The sequence below is a fragment of the Synchiropus splendidus genome, chromosome 17 (genome assembly GCF_027744825.2).
Source record: "Synchiropus splendidus isolate RoL2022-P1 chromosome 17, RoL_Sspl_1.0, whole genome shotgun sequence".
Lineage (NCBI taxonomy): Eukaryota > Metazoa > Chordata > Actinopteri > Syngnathiformes > Callionymidae > Synchiropus > Synchiropus splendidus.
Window position 1 is genome coordinate 14,455,633 of NC_071350.1, and position 15,173 is coordinate 14,470,805.

At 45.3% G+C, this 15,173-nt stretch overlaps 1 protein-coding gene across 1 annotated transcript in view; it reads right to left on the bottom strand.

Moving 5' to 3' along the window:
* The window catches only part of LOC128748682 (polypeptide N-acetylgalactosaminyltransferase 10-like), a 30,388-nt gene extending 21,184 nt beyond the window's left edge, over positions 1 to 9,204 (bottom strand). The window contains exons 1-2 of the mRNA XM_053847628.1: positions 8,990 to 9,204; positions 617 to 719 (exon numbers count right to left, since the gene is read on the bottom strand). Of these exons, the coding sequence (XP_053703603.1) occupies positions 617 to 719; positions 8,990 to 9,148 (262 nt within the window). The 5' untranslated portion in view covers positions 9,149 to 9,204. The remainder of the gene's footprint in view (positions 1 to 616; positions 720 to 8,989) is intronic.
* Positions 9,205 to 15,173: the final 5,969 nt, after the last annotated feature.

Consider the following 15,173-nt stretch of genomic DNA (forward strand, 5'->3'; position numbering starts at 1 on the left):
TCAGCCAGCAGTTATGGAGCCGACCGATGTCCATCACTGACTAGCTGGCCTTCTATCCTTCCTCAAAAACTGCTGACAAATCACTTAAATCTTGTGGAAATTGCTTGTGACGTGCTGTGCTTCCATGCACTCAGCTGTGCTCATTTATATAGAGTTTATATATATATATAGAGTTTATAGAGTTATCAGTTTCATCTCAAGACGGCTGCAGTGCTTGACCCAGTTGTGACGACTGATCGTCGCACTCGTCTGCATAATTTATGGTTGAATATGGATGCTAAATTTTATTGACATTTTCTACACAGAATAAAAAACCATCACTTCTTCTATCTCACTGTCTTGGTTGACTTGATATCAGTGACCCTTGAAACCTGCTTCTGCTCAGCTGCAGGGAGTGAGGCATCTCTCCCACATTGATAATCCGCCGCGGCCGCACAACCCCAGCAAAACTCTGCTTAATGACCAAACTTGGACGGGCAGCGCCGGCTCCGGTCTCAGATGAGGGGCCACGCTCTTTGCAGCTGCAGCTAAAGTCTAATTACGAAGCCTCCGCTGAGCTGGTGTGTCGTCGCTCTTTGGATTAGTTGAGCGTCAGTTGTGAAGAGCTGTGACTCACCCACTCGAGCCGCGTCTCTTCGCATGGCCTCGTAGTTGTGCCAGTCGTTCCTCCGCACGCCGTCCAGCCCGACCTGGGCGACCTTCCTCATCTGGTTCCAGCCCTGATGGAGGAGGACAACAAGGTGACGCTCAGGTGTTGTTGCATTTGAATAGATGGTTGGGTTGATCACAAGTTGTGTACCGTTTGTGCATCATCTGTTGAAGCTTCTGTTGTGTTCTTTTATTTTGGTGGTGGAGAAAATGTGCCAATAAAAGTCAAAAATCTGATTCAGTGGCTCCTCAGAAGCAACACCTTCTATCTGCAGGAGATGGACCAAGTTTGTGGTCACACTCACGCGTTGTCTCTCCCTTATCACCACTAACATTAACGTTGTGCTTAAAGGGCACACGTTTGTGAAATTCTCTCCATTTACAAATGACATCGAGTGACACAGATGAGCGCACAATACATCCGCCGCGCAGGAGGAGGGCGGCCAATTAGAGAGGCCTTGTTTATGACAAGGCAAACATCTTCATCTCTGGCTTCCTCAGCTGCTTCCGTCTCAGCCTCTTGTCTTTAATCTTTCCCATTGACATTTTAAAGACATTCAATTTCCACTTTAAGATTTTAAATATTTAAAGCTTCTGAGGTCCAGGAGACGAGAGCCGCCTCAGCTGGGAGGTTCTACTCCGAGTGTCTCCCAGGTGAGCGAGCTCCTCACATTCCTTGCTTCCTCTATTTTCATTACAACACAAGCTTCATTCCACAGAGCAGCGCGACTCCTCCTCCGTGACCTCAACTCACGCCAGACTCGTAAAGCGTCCGTGTTTACACCAGAAAGTTTTGTCCAGCTCTGTCCAACATCAGGCGACTTGTTGCAGCCAGCGTCGGCCTCTCTGGCTGATCAGCTCATAAACGTGGAAATAAAAACGTTGGCAGCAGGTTTGGTTTCCACAGCTGTCGATCGTCGTGGGCCAAAACAACGACGGACATAAAAATCAAATGTGCTCCAGCTGCTGAGCGACTCGGTGAGTCAATATTTACTCTGAAGTTTTGCCATTCAGATACACAGAGATGGAAGGTGAAATTATCGCTGTAATAGGGTGAGAGCATAAGAGACAGCAACACTGGGATCATAAGATGATAAATAAGAGATTAAAGGTGAGATAAATGCCAAATGTTGACAGTAACCTGATTGGAAATAAACAGGTAAGTGGTCGTAATGCTTCTGTCCCGTCTAACCTTCGACCATTGCCGTTAAAGTAGAGGGATATCAAAGACACAAAATGGCCTCTGTGATGATGCTGATCAGGTGTGTGTGTGCGTGTGTGTGTGTGAGTAAACAGGCCGAGACAATATTTGTGTGTGAAACAGATTGAGATTCAGAGAGAAGATGAGATTTGATCGCAGCTCACAACAGAAATTGAGCACATTTGCCTGCGAGCTCCATCTGTCTGTACACACACACACACGCACACAGAGAGAGAGAGAGAGGGCGCAGCGAGAGGACAGACTGATGTAAAACTGTCCAAACTTCTCTACGATGATCCTCCACAGATGGGAGGGAACGTCCAGCGTCACTTCTGTTCACAGCGACCTGATGGTGGTTAACTTTTCTCTGTTTATGTTAAAAAACAAAATCTTTCATTGTGTTTTTTTAAACAATTTATTCAATTTAAATGGTGCGTTTTTTGACAGTGAAGTAGATATTTGTTTCCATACATTTTTAAATTTCGCTTTCCATTTTCATTTCACTTTGAAGTTTTATTCGTCATTTTGACCACTTGTCAACTTTTTTTTCGCCTCAGATTGAATGCTTTTTGTTCATGCTTTTAACACTTTAATTCTTCTTTTTTTACTTTTGTGCTTCTTCACGTTTTTATTTTTGACATTGTTTTGGTGGCATTTTAAACTAACCCACATTCTTCTTGATTTTTTTTTCTTCTGATCCAGTAAATTTGACAGTGATTTTTTTCTTCTTCTTTTTTTGATGAAGGTCAACTGTCAATTTGTGACACAAATTTGAAAAATAAGGTTGAATAATTTAGATCTATTTTTCAATTTTTTTGTATTTTAACGTTAATCATTTATTTTTTTCACTGAACAAAAGCAGCAGATTAGCTCATCAGATTGCATGATTCCTATGTGAGTTGTCGGTTGAATCCCACTTAGGATACCAGCCCTTGGGCAAGGTCCCGTGATGTCCTCAAGAGCTCCGTCACAAATGACTGGACTGAGAGGACCAAGAATCAGCTAACATTCTTGTGAGCAAAACTTCCATCTCAGCAGTTTCTCTGCTCCCCACAACTGCCGTCTCACCAAACAAAGCCCCCGTGGGGTCACCGGCTTCTTCCCCACCTCTCCAAAAGATCCAATTCAGCTAGCGCGGCGGGGGGCAGGTTCAAATAAAACCAGCGAATGGAAAAGCGCTGCGGGTTTGTGTTGTGCAGCGCCAACACCGTTCCTCCTATAAGCTGTTAAAGTGGCTTTTTCATTCTTCTGCAGAATAAAAGAAAGTCTACGGTGAGTCGGTGGAGTCCCGCTGCGCCCTGCGCCGCGACCTTTCTAATGGCGAACATCTCACGAACCAGCGACTCACGCTGACACAAACACATTTCTGCTCGGGGCGCTTTTTTTTTCCATCAATATTCAAGGTGCAGCAGCGTAAACAAGCTAATAGCAGCCGCAGCGCGCCGCCACAGCCGCCGCCGTCGGCCCCGGTTTATCTCCTTCACCTGCTTAATCATTAATTACCAAACATTGCATCAGAAAATACTTGGCCCGACAAGAGAGCGATGAAAAGTGGCGATTTTCACCGGTGTGGAGGATCCATTAGGTCTCACGCGGCCCTTTTAACGCTCCATTCAGCTTCTCCTCTGATGTTTACTAAGTGCGTGTCCCCAGGTGAGGATAAAGATTATGAATGAGTCGCACTTTGAAGTCGCAGTATGGATCCATGTGCGTGCGTGAGGTGACAGATTGCTGCAGCAGGCGCGATAAGAGATTCAGAAACACGCCACAGTCGGAGTTTGAGGGATCTGCTCTCACAACAACATCGGCAGGTCCCTGAACTCCTCCGTGGGAATCGATGGCAGGTCAAGCGCTGTTTTGGGAAGATGCTTGAGATGGATCTGGACCTGGAGAGCGACACTGGAGCGGCGCGGGGAATACTGAGACCAACCACGCAGACGTGGAATTTAGGACCAAGCTCAAGGCAGAGTCAGAAATAGAACTGACAACCCAAACAAAAGGTGACTCGACGGGACTGAGGCATCAAAGTGAGAGGCAGAAGTCAAACACAGCCGGCTGCTTTTGTCTGGAAGTCCGTCAAGTGTCGATCATCACGTCTCGCTGACTTCTGTGGAGAACCGGCCGACACGGAGGGAAAAGATTTTCTTCTTTTGTTCAGATCTTCCACAGATAGCTCCATTACAGCCCCCAGAGATGCAATTATCTGTCTCCCTCTCGCTCCCCCGTGTCTCCCCTCCACCTTCAGCCACTTCACAGACGAGAGCAGAACATCGCTGACCCAAACTGATGGTCTCTACAGCCCAGTGATCAAGGCACGGCCAGCAGACCACATGCAGCTGTGAAGCAGCATGTAGCTTTACTATTTATGTTTTTGCATGTGTAATAAAGCTTTTCATTTCCGTCTTCTTCAGACCTTCTCTTCAATGCTGTCAGGAGGAGTAGAAGGACAAAATAATAGATTGGAGAAGGCAGCTGGAGAAGGACTGACAGATTGGTGTCTTGAATCATGAGGACTTAGTATCACTGTGAAGAAAGAGCTGAGCCAAAAGACAAAGACCAGCATGTTTCTGATCTTACCTGTGATCACCAGCTATATACATGAATTTCCTCTTGGAGATAGAAGCTTAGTCATCCAGGAGAGATTCACAGTAGAACCTCTGTTCCTCCAAAAGAAGACGATGGTGGTCACCTTGACAGGACGTCTCCTGGACTGGAGAGATGTCCGCCTGGGGGCAGCGTGGAGGAAAGGATGTCTCTCATTTGAACATCTCAGAAAGAAACCTTCTAAGGTTTCCACGTGTTTCTTCTGACTTTCCTCTCCATTCCCTCCTCCTTATCTCTTTCTTGTTGAGGTTTTCTTTCAATCTCCTCATTCGAATCGTCCTTCTAGATCGACTTCTTCTAAGTTTTAAGTTGTTCACCTCACATTCCGCCTGTTTCCGACCTTCATTATTCAAACCTTCTCTTCAGTTCCTTCTTCTTCTAACTTCAAACTTTTTTCCTATTTCTGGCTTTTCTCCCCCATCTTCTCCTAGTCAGCAGTTTCAGCTGCAGCTTGTGAAAGCCTCCTTCACTTTAACCTTTTCTTCTAACAAGGACGTGCATTTGTTTCTTCCTCTGGTTGTTTGAGTCCCACAAGGAGCCTTGCTCCTTCACCTCATTTGTCAGTCAGGGATTATCTTACTGAACAACGAACAGAGCAGATGGACGTTGATTATCTCGCTGCTGCAGATCTGCAGGTGGCGCTCTGTAATACTCTTCAGGAGAGCAGCTCAGCGAGGCCACAGTCCTCCCTGAAGGAGTCATTATCTGAGCCCAGCGAGGCCGCACTGTCCACCTGCTCCCACTCACGAGCTTTGTCGACAGGGAGCTTCCTCAGAGGGAACTGAAATATTCTTTCTACCTCAGAGAGAACAGCCGAACTGGTGTGGATCAAAGTTTGGTTCTTCTGTCAGGGTCTTTACATCTTGCACATTCAGTGAAGTGTCTCCAAGTCATGAGGACTGAAGACAAAGATCGTTCTGCTCTCACCTCACGAAAAGAAGTCAAGGAGAGACAGCAGAGAACCACAGCTCCAGCAAGGGAAGCGAGTTGACTCTGGAGTGACCTTGGTATTCCCCCTGTAGAGCTGGAGGACTCAGAGGAGACAGAAGTCTGGGCCGCTGCCCCCAAACCCATCCTCTGATAAGAGAACAAATGCAATGAGCACAGGAAAGCTGCAGTGGAAAGTGATATGGAACCTAGCATAACACCTTGTTTGTCAGTAAGTGCTTTTCATGATATCAATTCAAATACATTGTGAAGGTCAAAGTCGATTTCACGCCGTCCACCTCCTGTTTCCAACCTTCATTCTTCAAAGCTGCTTCTAAGTTCCTTCTTTTTCTACCTCTTCAATACAACAAAAAACTCAGTCTTTTAAACAGGAGCTGAGGTTCCTAAGCATCTCTAATCGGACACAAGGGGGCGCAGTAAAAGCCAAGAGGACTCAAAGAACACCGGCTCATCCTCCTCTTCATGTCTTTCCTGTTTCAAAGTCGCTCTCGAACAACCGGCAACAGGAAGTCAGGAGGGAGCGCCGGTCCCTGTTATCACCGGAGAACAGTCCGCAGCCGCTTAGAGCTTATTAATAAACCGCTTTGAAGGAGTTTAAAAGCTGGGGCGAACACTGCAACCTGGACGGCTGACAGAAGGAACGTTTCGTGCCGGGAAAGTCGGAGTGTGACATTTAAACACAAACTTCATAAGGGACGCCTGCGCCACTTGCATCTCTCCACAGTCAGGCAGCACAGATGACGATTTAACATTTCAGGTGTGACATTTATAACAGCAATCGTGACATCATAACTGAGGGACAGAAGTTTTGGAGTTAAGTGGAGGGTTTGACATAAGAATGTTGGAGATGGATAGCGGAGATGAAGGTGTTCTGTCAATCCGGCTGCAGCTTTCCAAACCAAGTCGGAAATGGAACGATTCCCAACGGAAGGTTTTGAAATCAAATCTCCATCGCTGACCTCTGAGACAGAGTCAGATCTCTCACTAACAAAAGACTTCCTAAACTGTGCGAACGAGGCCGGTCTCTTCCTCTTCTGGAGAGCAAATCAATATTTAACAAACAATGAGCCCAGATGATGTTCGCTCAGATTCCATTTCATCTGCGCCAGAATTCATCTGGTTCTACGCCGTGTTTTATCTGCTGTGATCTCTCCCCGCCGCGTCTGTCGGCCTCGCTCTGCAGCGACAAGCCGACGGAGAACAATCTCTTCTACAAACCGGACCGATGAGGGAAAGCCTGAGTGGGATTAGAGTATTGATTCTGCAGCCTCTCCAATGAAGCTCTAATGAGCCGGAGGGAGGGAAGAACCCAAATCACCATTTGTCCTGATTCAGAAATCTCCAGCGGAGTTACACAGCTCTGCGCTGGAGTCGATGTTCCAGGGCTGAAGCACAGACACCAAGGATCAGTCTTTGATCATCTTCGATAACAGAGCATTGACTTTTGAATGGACCACACAGCTGCAGGGGGTTTAAATCCAGGCATCTGAATGTTTCTCAATAAAATCAAACTTTCATTAAAGCAACATTTTGCCTAAAGATAAACACTTGAATTACTTTTGTGTTGTGTAGATTTTGACACTAAGAAACTCCTCTCGTCGTGTGAGTCGAACAACAACCCTCCTACAATCATTTCCTGCTTCTATTATGGAGGTCCGCAGTTTGGCGCCACCACAACTTAGGTGGCAACCTGCTAACACTGAAGTTTGCAGGAGTGGAGTGCGTTTTATCAGTGTTTAAACAAGGACCAAGCACACACAACAGTCCAAAGACAGGCACCGTCCTGCACACACTCTCACATCCTCCATCCTCTCCTTTACTCCTTCATCTCTCTGGTGCAGGTAACCTCCCCTCCGCACTCTCACAATGATACAGCTTCCACAAGGTCTTCAGCTCTGACTTCCGAAACAAGTCAAGTGTTTTCACATGCCAGGAAGTCGGAAAATGAAAAAAAAATTCCAGGAATTACAACATCTCATTGCGACAGGTTCTTGGTCCTCGTTCCTCCCGACGCTGTCCAAGGTCCTGAAATGTACCTGACACATTCTTGAAGCAACATAAGTGACTGCTTTATTCTAAAGAATTTCTTCGTGCTGACCTGGGAAATATAGCAAGAATGTTGATTTCACACTCTGAAAAACATATAAATAAACCTCTCCACAGCTCTCACTGATAATATTCAGTAGCGGGGAACTGTAAACTCATTCAAACAATACAATACTGTTAGATATTCAGAACTTCATCTGAAGCACACAACAGCAGGCAGGCGTAAGGCTCTCCGTGGCACTGAACACGGTTAAGCCGAAACCCTGCTCAGAATTAGAGGAGAATCTGCTTCAGAGACTCTGAAATCTGTGTTTGCTTTGGTCTGTAAGATGTTTTTCATCGCGCACTTGAGAGGAATTAACTACTCTAATGTCTTGCACAAGGACATCCAACCAACCTGGAGCTGTGAGGTTGTGTTTTTAAGTGGAGATTATACAAGATCAAACCAAAACCTGATGCCTCTGATCCACTTCTCAACAAAAACAGAGTTAATTTAACACAGGTACAGAGGTTGGCATCGCAAGTGACTCACACAGAGGAAGAGGAATATATATTGGAATTAAATGTATATTTTCTTTTTTTTTCAATTAGATTTACATTTGTCCATTAGTGAGTAATATTGGACAATAGACAACATCAATACTTGAAGAACTGGTTCCTTCAACGGTCCCAGTTCAGCTCTAGCCGCCCGCCCCGGTCATATTCGGCGCTGTCTGCTGCGCTCAACTGTCACCATCGACAGTAGGACTCTAAGCTTCTGGACTCAATTCCACTCAGCAGAAACAGCTGATTTAATTCAAGTGAATACTCGATGTGAGTACGTCAGAAGGAGCCAGCGTCAATCTGGGAGTTCTTTCCAGCTCCCCGCAGCTTCATTGAGGAGAAACTGCTGTCGATGTCGATCAGGTGGGAATCAAACTGAGTCAGAACTGTTGCAGGAACACACAGCGCTGAGGAATGTTCAGCTCCATAATATCATATATCAGAACCTTCAGTTCAGTCTGTCACAACGTTGGCATTCGAATATATAGACCTGTATTTAAAATATATATATATTTATTATTAATGTTTATTTAATTATTAAGTATGTGCCATTTACCTTTCATAAAATTATGAATGTTTTTAATCGTTACTACAATATTTTGTGCTAATTTCATCTTTTATTAGGTGTAAAATATATAGTTTTTAAAAAGATGGACTGATATTACACGACATAACAAAATCTCTAGTAATTTTAAAACCGGTTTTGTACTGTTTTGAAGTGAGTTTTTGTTCCGTTATGCTCCACAAGTAAACATATCATGAATTACTGTAACTTATTGTAGAACTATTTCGGTTTCAAATAAATTATATGAATAGCTTTTCTGTCGTTTTAACAGATATTTTCTTTATCATCATCAGAGCAATTCAGTGTCTAAAGGTGAAGTCCACAATGGTGGTCGCTCACATGGGTCCACATCAATACGTCGCTCCAACAGAACCGCGTCTGTTCAGGCAAATGTGACCCAGCTGACCCACAGAACAGAACCGAGCTTGTCTCACCTGCAGCGGCGACATCCCTCCGGAACCATCCGCTACATCCTGCGAGTTGTCAAAGACCCGGTCCCGGTACAAAGACCACAGTCCCACGTTCGGGAGGAAGAGCAGAACCGCCACCAGGAGTCCAGCGAACTGGAGCAGCCGCTTCTCTTTCCGCCTCATTGTGACCGTGGGAAGGTGAAGGAACTGACGGCGAGCGGGAACGAACCTCTTCCCGCACCAGCGGACTCAAGTTTCTGTCAAGACCGGAGGCTGCAGCTTTTAAAGGAGGGGGCGGTAGTCAAAGACGTGGCTTCCGCTTGTGACCTCCACAATAAGAGTCATTACGCCACCTCTCTGCAGCGACAGCTAATGCATCGTCAACAACATTATTTTTATAATAATTAGAGTCATTTGTTGATCAGAATTTTAAACAATTATGATCAAATTTATGATCATTTATCATCGATTCCATTGGTCCATTCACATCCAGTTGGGTTCATGCAGAGTGAGAGTCGCCTCCTTCCTACTCTGATCTGAGGTCTGTGTGACTCAGAGACCCTTCACATGACATTAATTTCCAGCCTTGAATGGGAGTGATTCACTAGGATGTGTGCGGTTAGAGAAAGCCTTGTCACTCATGTGTTCATACCATATCTGGCACCTTAAAGGATTTTCTCAGAGCTGTGTGATCCAGAGAGCCTTTGTGCTAGATTCACTTCAGAGCATGTGACACAGCGGCTCAAGTCGAAATAACAACGTCCATGTCTGAGAGCCACATCCAAATGAGTCTTCTCAGTTTCAGTGTGCGATTCAGAATTGATGTTACTCGAGTTCGGCATGGCTCAGATCTGTGTGACTCAGAAAACCTTCGGAGGACATTCATTTCTCCTCTTGAGTCACACTGACTCAGACTCAAATGTGTGCAGTTCAGAGATTTCACTGAGCCAGATGACTTCCCTTGAACATGAGCTGAGGAATCCTCAAAACAACTGTGAATCACAACATTGCTCCGTGAGTGCTCTTGTAAATGTTGACAACCATTCAGCACTTTTCATCTAAATTGAATGTGTTTTTAATGTTTTCTCTTCACTTCTAATATTTCAGTGCTATCTTAATACTCCCATAATGCCTTCTATTTTATGTCCTGGCAGCTGCTTGATGTTTCTTTAAATGTTTTCCCGTTGAATAAATAATCACAGTGGACACTTCTGAGACACATCAGTTCCACTGCCGCTCCTGAAACGTTCCTTCAGCTTTGGGAAATGAGATGACCATGATGTTTGGATGTGCTCCCGCTCCAGTTGTGCAGTCGTATTCTGACATGACACGTTGTATTCAAGCACACACAACTGTTGGTCATCACTCTCACACACACACACACACACACAACAGTCACAGGGTTATTTGTGTTGTCGTAATTTTCCAGTAGTAGAGTCAGTGTTGGTACAGTGTGGCGACACACAAACATGGAGGGTCTTGAACTGATGATTCATTTCACTGTGGAGGCAAAGACTCCGAATGACTTGCATCAATATTTGTCCGCCTCCTTGTCGTCTCTCCTGGACAACAGTAATCATCCCGACACGACCTGCTCGCTCAGAAGCGGCTCGACTGAACAGCTTTCAGCTGAAAGGTAATGCAGTCTGAGTTTGATGCCGTGAAAATTACCTTGATCCTTCTTTAAGGCCCGTGATGAGCCGGCGACACCAGCGGGAGCCAGTTATGAAGCCGGAGACTGTTGAGCGTGGAGTCATGGGCCGATTCATCCATAATTCATGCCGCAGGACACAGAACAGATTGAAGTGGCACAACGCTGGGAGTCTCTCTGCTCTCTGGGAGTCCAACAACTCAAGATGGACCCAGTGTTTCTGCTGCAATGTGAGCGGCTCATGTTTCTTCTGGACATAAACTTCAGACTCTTGAATCTGCTGTGACAGAGTCAGAGGTTTAGATTGCTTAGAACGTGTTTGATAAAAAGTTATGTGATACGTGGTGACACTGGACTCCTTTAGAGGGCAGCAGCAGTCGCCAATTTGCCCTGAATGCGCACTACATGGTGAAAACGAAACAGCCCCCTGGACACAAGTTTCTCAGACTGTTGACCAGGTTTAACTACCACAGATACAGCAACACATTCTGCTTTCAGGCACCAACACAGCATGTCAGTAGAAGTCAGGATTCAATGTTGTCCTGATCTCTGACTCAATTTCTGCTTCAGGTCAAGATGAGTCAACGCTCTTTGTTTTCACATGTCCAAGACATTCTTTAGCTGGATAGCATTGTTAGCGAGTAGAAAAATATCAACATGAACATAGATTATTGTAATACTACGCATTCATAGCATAAAAAACTAGTACTACAAGTTCACAAGTATCAATTTAGGGGTTGCATCATGCAGTTTTTTAAAATGCCCTGCAGGGGCAGAAGACTCTTCTGCCAACTTCTGTTGAGACTAAACAGATAAATGTGAGCAATTAGTTCTTTTGCTGCTTCTATACGTGAGCCGAACGCCCGCAGGAGGAATTAGGAAGATCTTCTGCTGCATGTTTCCATAAATTTCCATAATAATCGCTGACTAAAGAGATTCACACCAGTGACGGCAGGACGCTGACCTCATTTACTCCCAGTTGCTTCTCTGTCACCTCGTGGCGCTCAGAATTAGCCGAGCAGCTGGTCGGAGACAGATTGTGACCGCGTTCACCTGAGCTGTCAGTGGAGTGACGTGAGGTGAGACGACCGGGATGGTGGCAGCAAGGGGGACAGTAGAGTGGGAAGAGGTCGCCAAGAAGCATTCCATTATAGGTCGATGGAACTGACAGTGTGACCCTGGGTTGGCTGCTATTTACTATTTTGTTTTGTGTTGTGAGTTTGACGTTTTTAATTTTAATTTGAACTAATGAACTGTTTTCATACCTTAAGACGTAATTAAAATAATAAAAAGGTAGGGAGGCCAGATGGTTGGGTCATGAATATATAGAGAGAAATGCAGAAGAAGAAGAATTTAAATGAATATTCATGAGATAAATATAATTTAAATGCTGAATCAATGGTGACTCATGGCTCCTTCCTGGAATTCCACATTGTCAAAAACATAAATTACCATAAATTCCGGACAATAGAGCTCTCCGGAATGTTAGTCCGCTAAATTTAAGAGGGAAATAGATCTTGTTCACGCATGAGCTGCACAATTTATATCTATCATATATATTTTAGCTGCAGGTGCAGTGGTGCTGTCTGCGCCGTAGACAGGTCAGTGGTGAACCAGGCTTCAAAATGCATGAGGAAAATTTCCTCCAGCATGGAGACTGACTCATGAAAGAAACTGGGCAATGTTCTGAACTTGGATCATGAACTCCTCACATCTTTTATTGACTTGAAAGCGCTCAAACTGTTTTCACCTGCTTGTCCAAAACCTCCGACACCACATCAGCGGCTGCTTCTCATCTCCGGTGGGGGTGGAGCTGTGGACACGAGGGGGAACACATAACATTTTGAGCTCTTTAAGCTCAATAAAATACCTGTGATGTTATCGCTTTGAGGTGACAAGGCTCAATATTTTAAAAATTATCATAAATTACGGTAAATTGTCTGTTTTTTTCCACAGAAACCTTCAGTGCATGTCCATGGTTCAGAGCTCGAGTCCCTCATGGTAGAGCAGTCCATCATCTTCAATGAAGTCTGAGCTATATGGAACTCTCACAGTTTTTTTTTATCCCTTAACATTTATAAAATAAGTCACACAATCAGTGACGAGCATCTGGATCCTTGTTCGATTATGACCACTGGTCACACCCATGATCTCCGTCGCTGGAGGAGCGATTTACATTCAGTCGCTAATATCTGCGATATGACTTTTAAGTCTGGTAATGAAGCTCCCCGGGCGATGGCGCTTTGTTTCCGTCGCTGGAGGACGTCTTGAAACACAATTCATGTGCGAAAGTGCCCTTTCTTAATGCCACCAAATGTCAAGAAGTTGTAATTCACCAGAGAAATTACAGCCGCACCAGCGAAATAAAATTAGGCGTGACTGGTGAGCCGCGTGGAAGAGTGGGAGTGAGAAAAAAAAGCTTTATATTTTCACTTTACTCTTCTCATCTGATGCTTTCTACGTAATTGCTCTGCTTTTCTGGCTAAATCTGCAGCGCGGCGATCGATCATGCGGCGCCGAGCGTTCAGGCAGAAGATTTGTTACAGAAGAAGCTCAGCAGCTCAAGAATATTCAGAGGGAAAACTATTTTCGTTCGAACAACGGAGATGGAGGAGCTTCCACTTCGGAAAGAGTCGACTTGAATCTGCGTTCTTGCTTCAGCAGGACGGATATGAATGCTGTTATGTTGGTGAATACCAGACGGTAATGGAGCAGGTGACTACTGAGGTGTTGAACTCCTGAACTGAGAAGATGTTGCCGAACAACAAGACTGTCTTCTGCTCCTCTGCTCCTCACTCCTTCCAGGCTTATGACATCATAAGACTGACTTCACAACAAAAGCAATCACTGTGTGGTACTTCTGGTGGTACTTCTGCCTCCCCCACCTCGTCCCCGGTGCACCGCTCCATAATCCACCACTCCCTCATAACGATGAGGAATTGCAGCCGCCGTGTTTTTTTGGCTGCGGCTGTTGTTTGTGTGCATAAAAGTGAGTTCCCAAAGTCATCTTTCTTGAGTTTGTGTCGTCTTTTATGAGCGCCAGAGGATCGGTCCGTCTCCCTGATGTGTGCCGAGTCATAAAACCTGCCAGAGAAAAAGATGCGATGGTTTTCCCAAATGTTTTTTCCAGATATTCTATTTCTCCTAGTTACACTGCGGACTTCAGACTGCGAGCCACCGGGGTGGCAGCGCCACAGTCACGCCGAGACGAAGGGCTGACAGTCCCTCTTTTGCCTGCGCTCTGTCCATCACGACAAATAACCAATTTCCTGACCTTCCGATGCCAATTTTTCTCCTAATTTCCATTCAATCAGAACTCCTTCATTATCCACCTCTTTCCTTCCCGCCCCCTGCACTCTGTTCTAACTTATTTGCTGCGAACAAACATCGGCCTTGATGAGTTTTGGCAGACGCAGCAGCAATTTTGTGGACTTGATGAAATGAGGAGATGGAAAACAGAGATGATGGTTTACAGCAGAATGGCCTTGAGGACGAGACAGAAGCACTTTCGCTCGTTTCCTTAAAAGTGTTCGAGCCCTGGATGACTTCCAGACGATTCTCTGCGGCTTTTACACTTGAGGAGCCAAAAAAGGCTGAACACGAACAGAGATTTTGTTTATTTCTGGTTCAGGTGTGTGTGATGGTTGGATTCCTGAGCCACAGCTACACAACATCCAGGATTTAGAAACAAAATTGCACAATAAAATAAACCAGGGATCGGCCCCTGTTGTGGTGATGAATGGACAGTGATGTTTGCTGATGACATGGTGATTTGACAGTAGGAGGCTGAGGAGACACTTCGGGTATTTGGGGTCAATCAGCCAAAGGGAGTAGGGAGATGAAGGGAGATGAAGAAGAAAGTGTAGGCAGGGTGGAGACAGCTGAGATGTCAGTTGGCGTCACTGCTATGATGGTAAAACTCAACATTAGTCTCATGGCAGTTGAACATGAGTCTCAAATGAGACCAACATGAAACTCAAATTAGTATAACATGAGTCTTACAGCAGTCCCAAATGAGTCTCACAGTGGTCCCACTTGAGTCTCACTGTAATCCAAAATGAGTCCCACAGTAACACAAGAGTCTTACAGCGTTCCAAAATGAGCCCCACAGTACGCCAACATGAGTCTCACAGGATACCAAAATGAGTCCCACAGACCTACAATAGTCCAAAATGAGTCAGAGTGGGAAGAGCCAGCGATAAAGATGCCTGTTTTTATAATCTATAAAAATGAAATGTATGCGACATTAAATAAGGTTGTTTTTCTTCTGCCCTTTGACTTGACAGCGTCTCGCATTTGTCACAACATATAAAGTGGCCACTAAGGGAATTGAATTGCCCACCCCTGCACTAGAAGAGAAGACTGACTGTGGCAGCATCCGGTGGGAAGGAAGAAAGAATAGCACCACAGATCGCAGGGGTGAAATGGCACCAGTGAAGCCGCATCACTCCACCAACCTCCGACCTGAACATCCCGTCCTCAGCTTGAAACGCTGCAGGATGAAAGGCCTGCGAGGGTCCCCCTCTGGATCCGATGGAACTGCAACTGCTGGAGCTG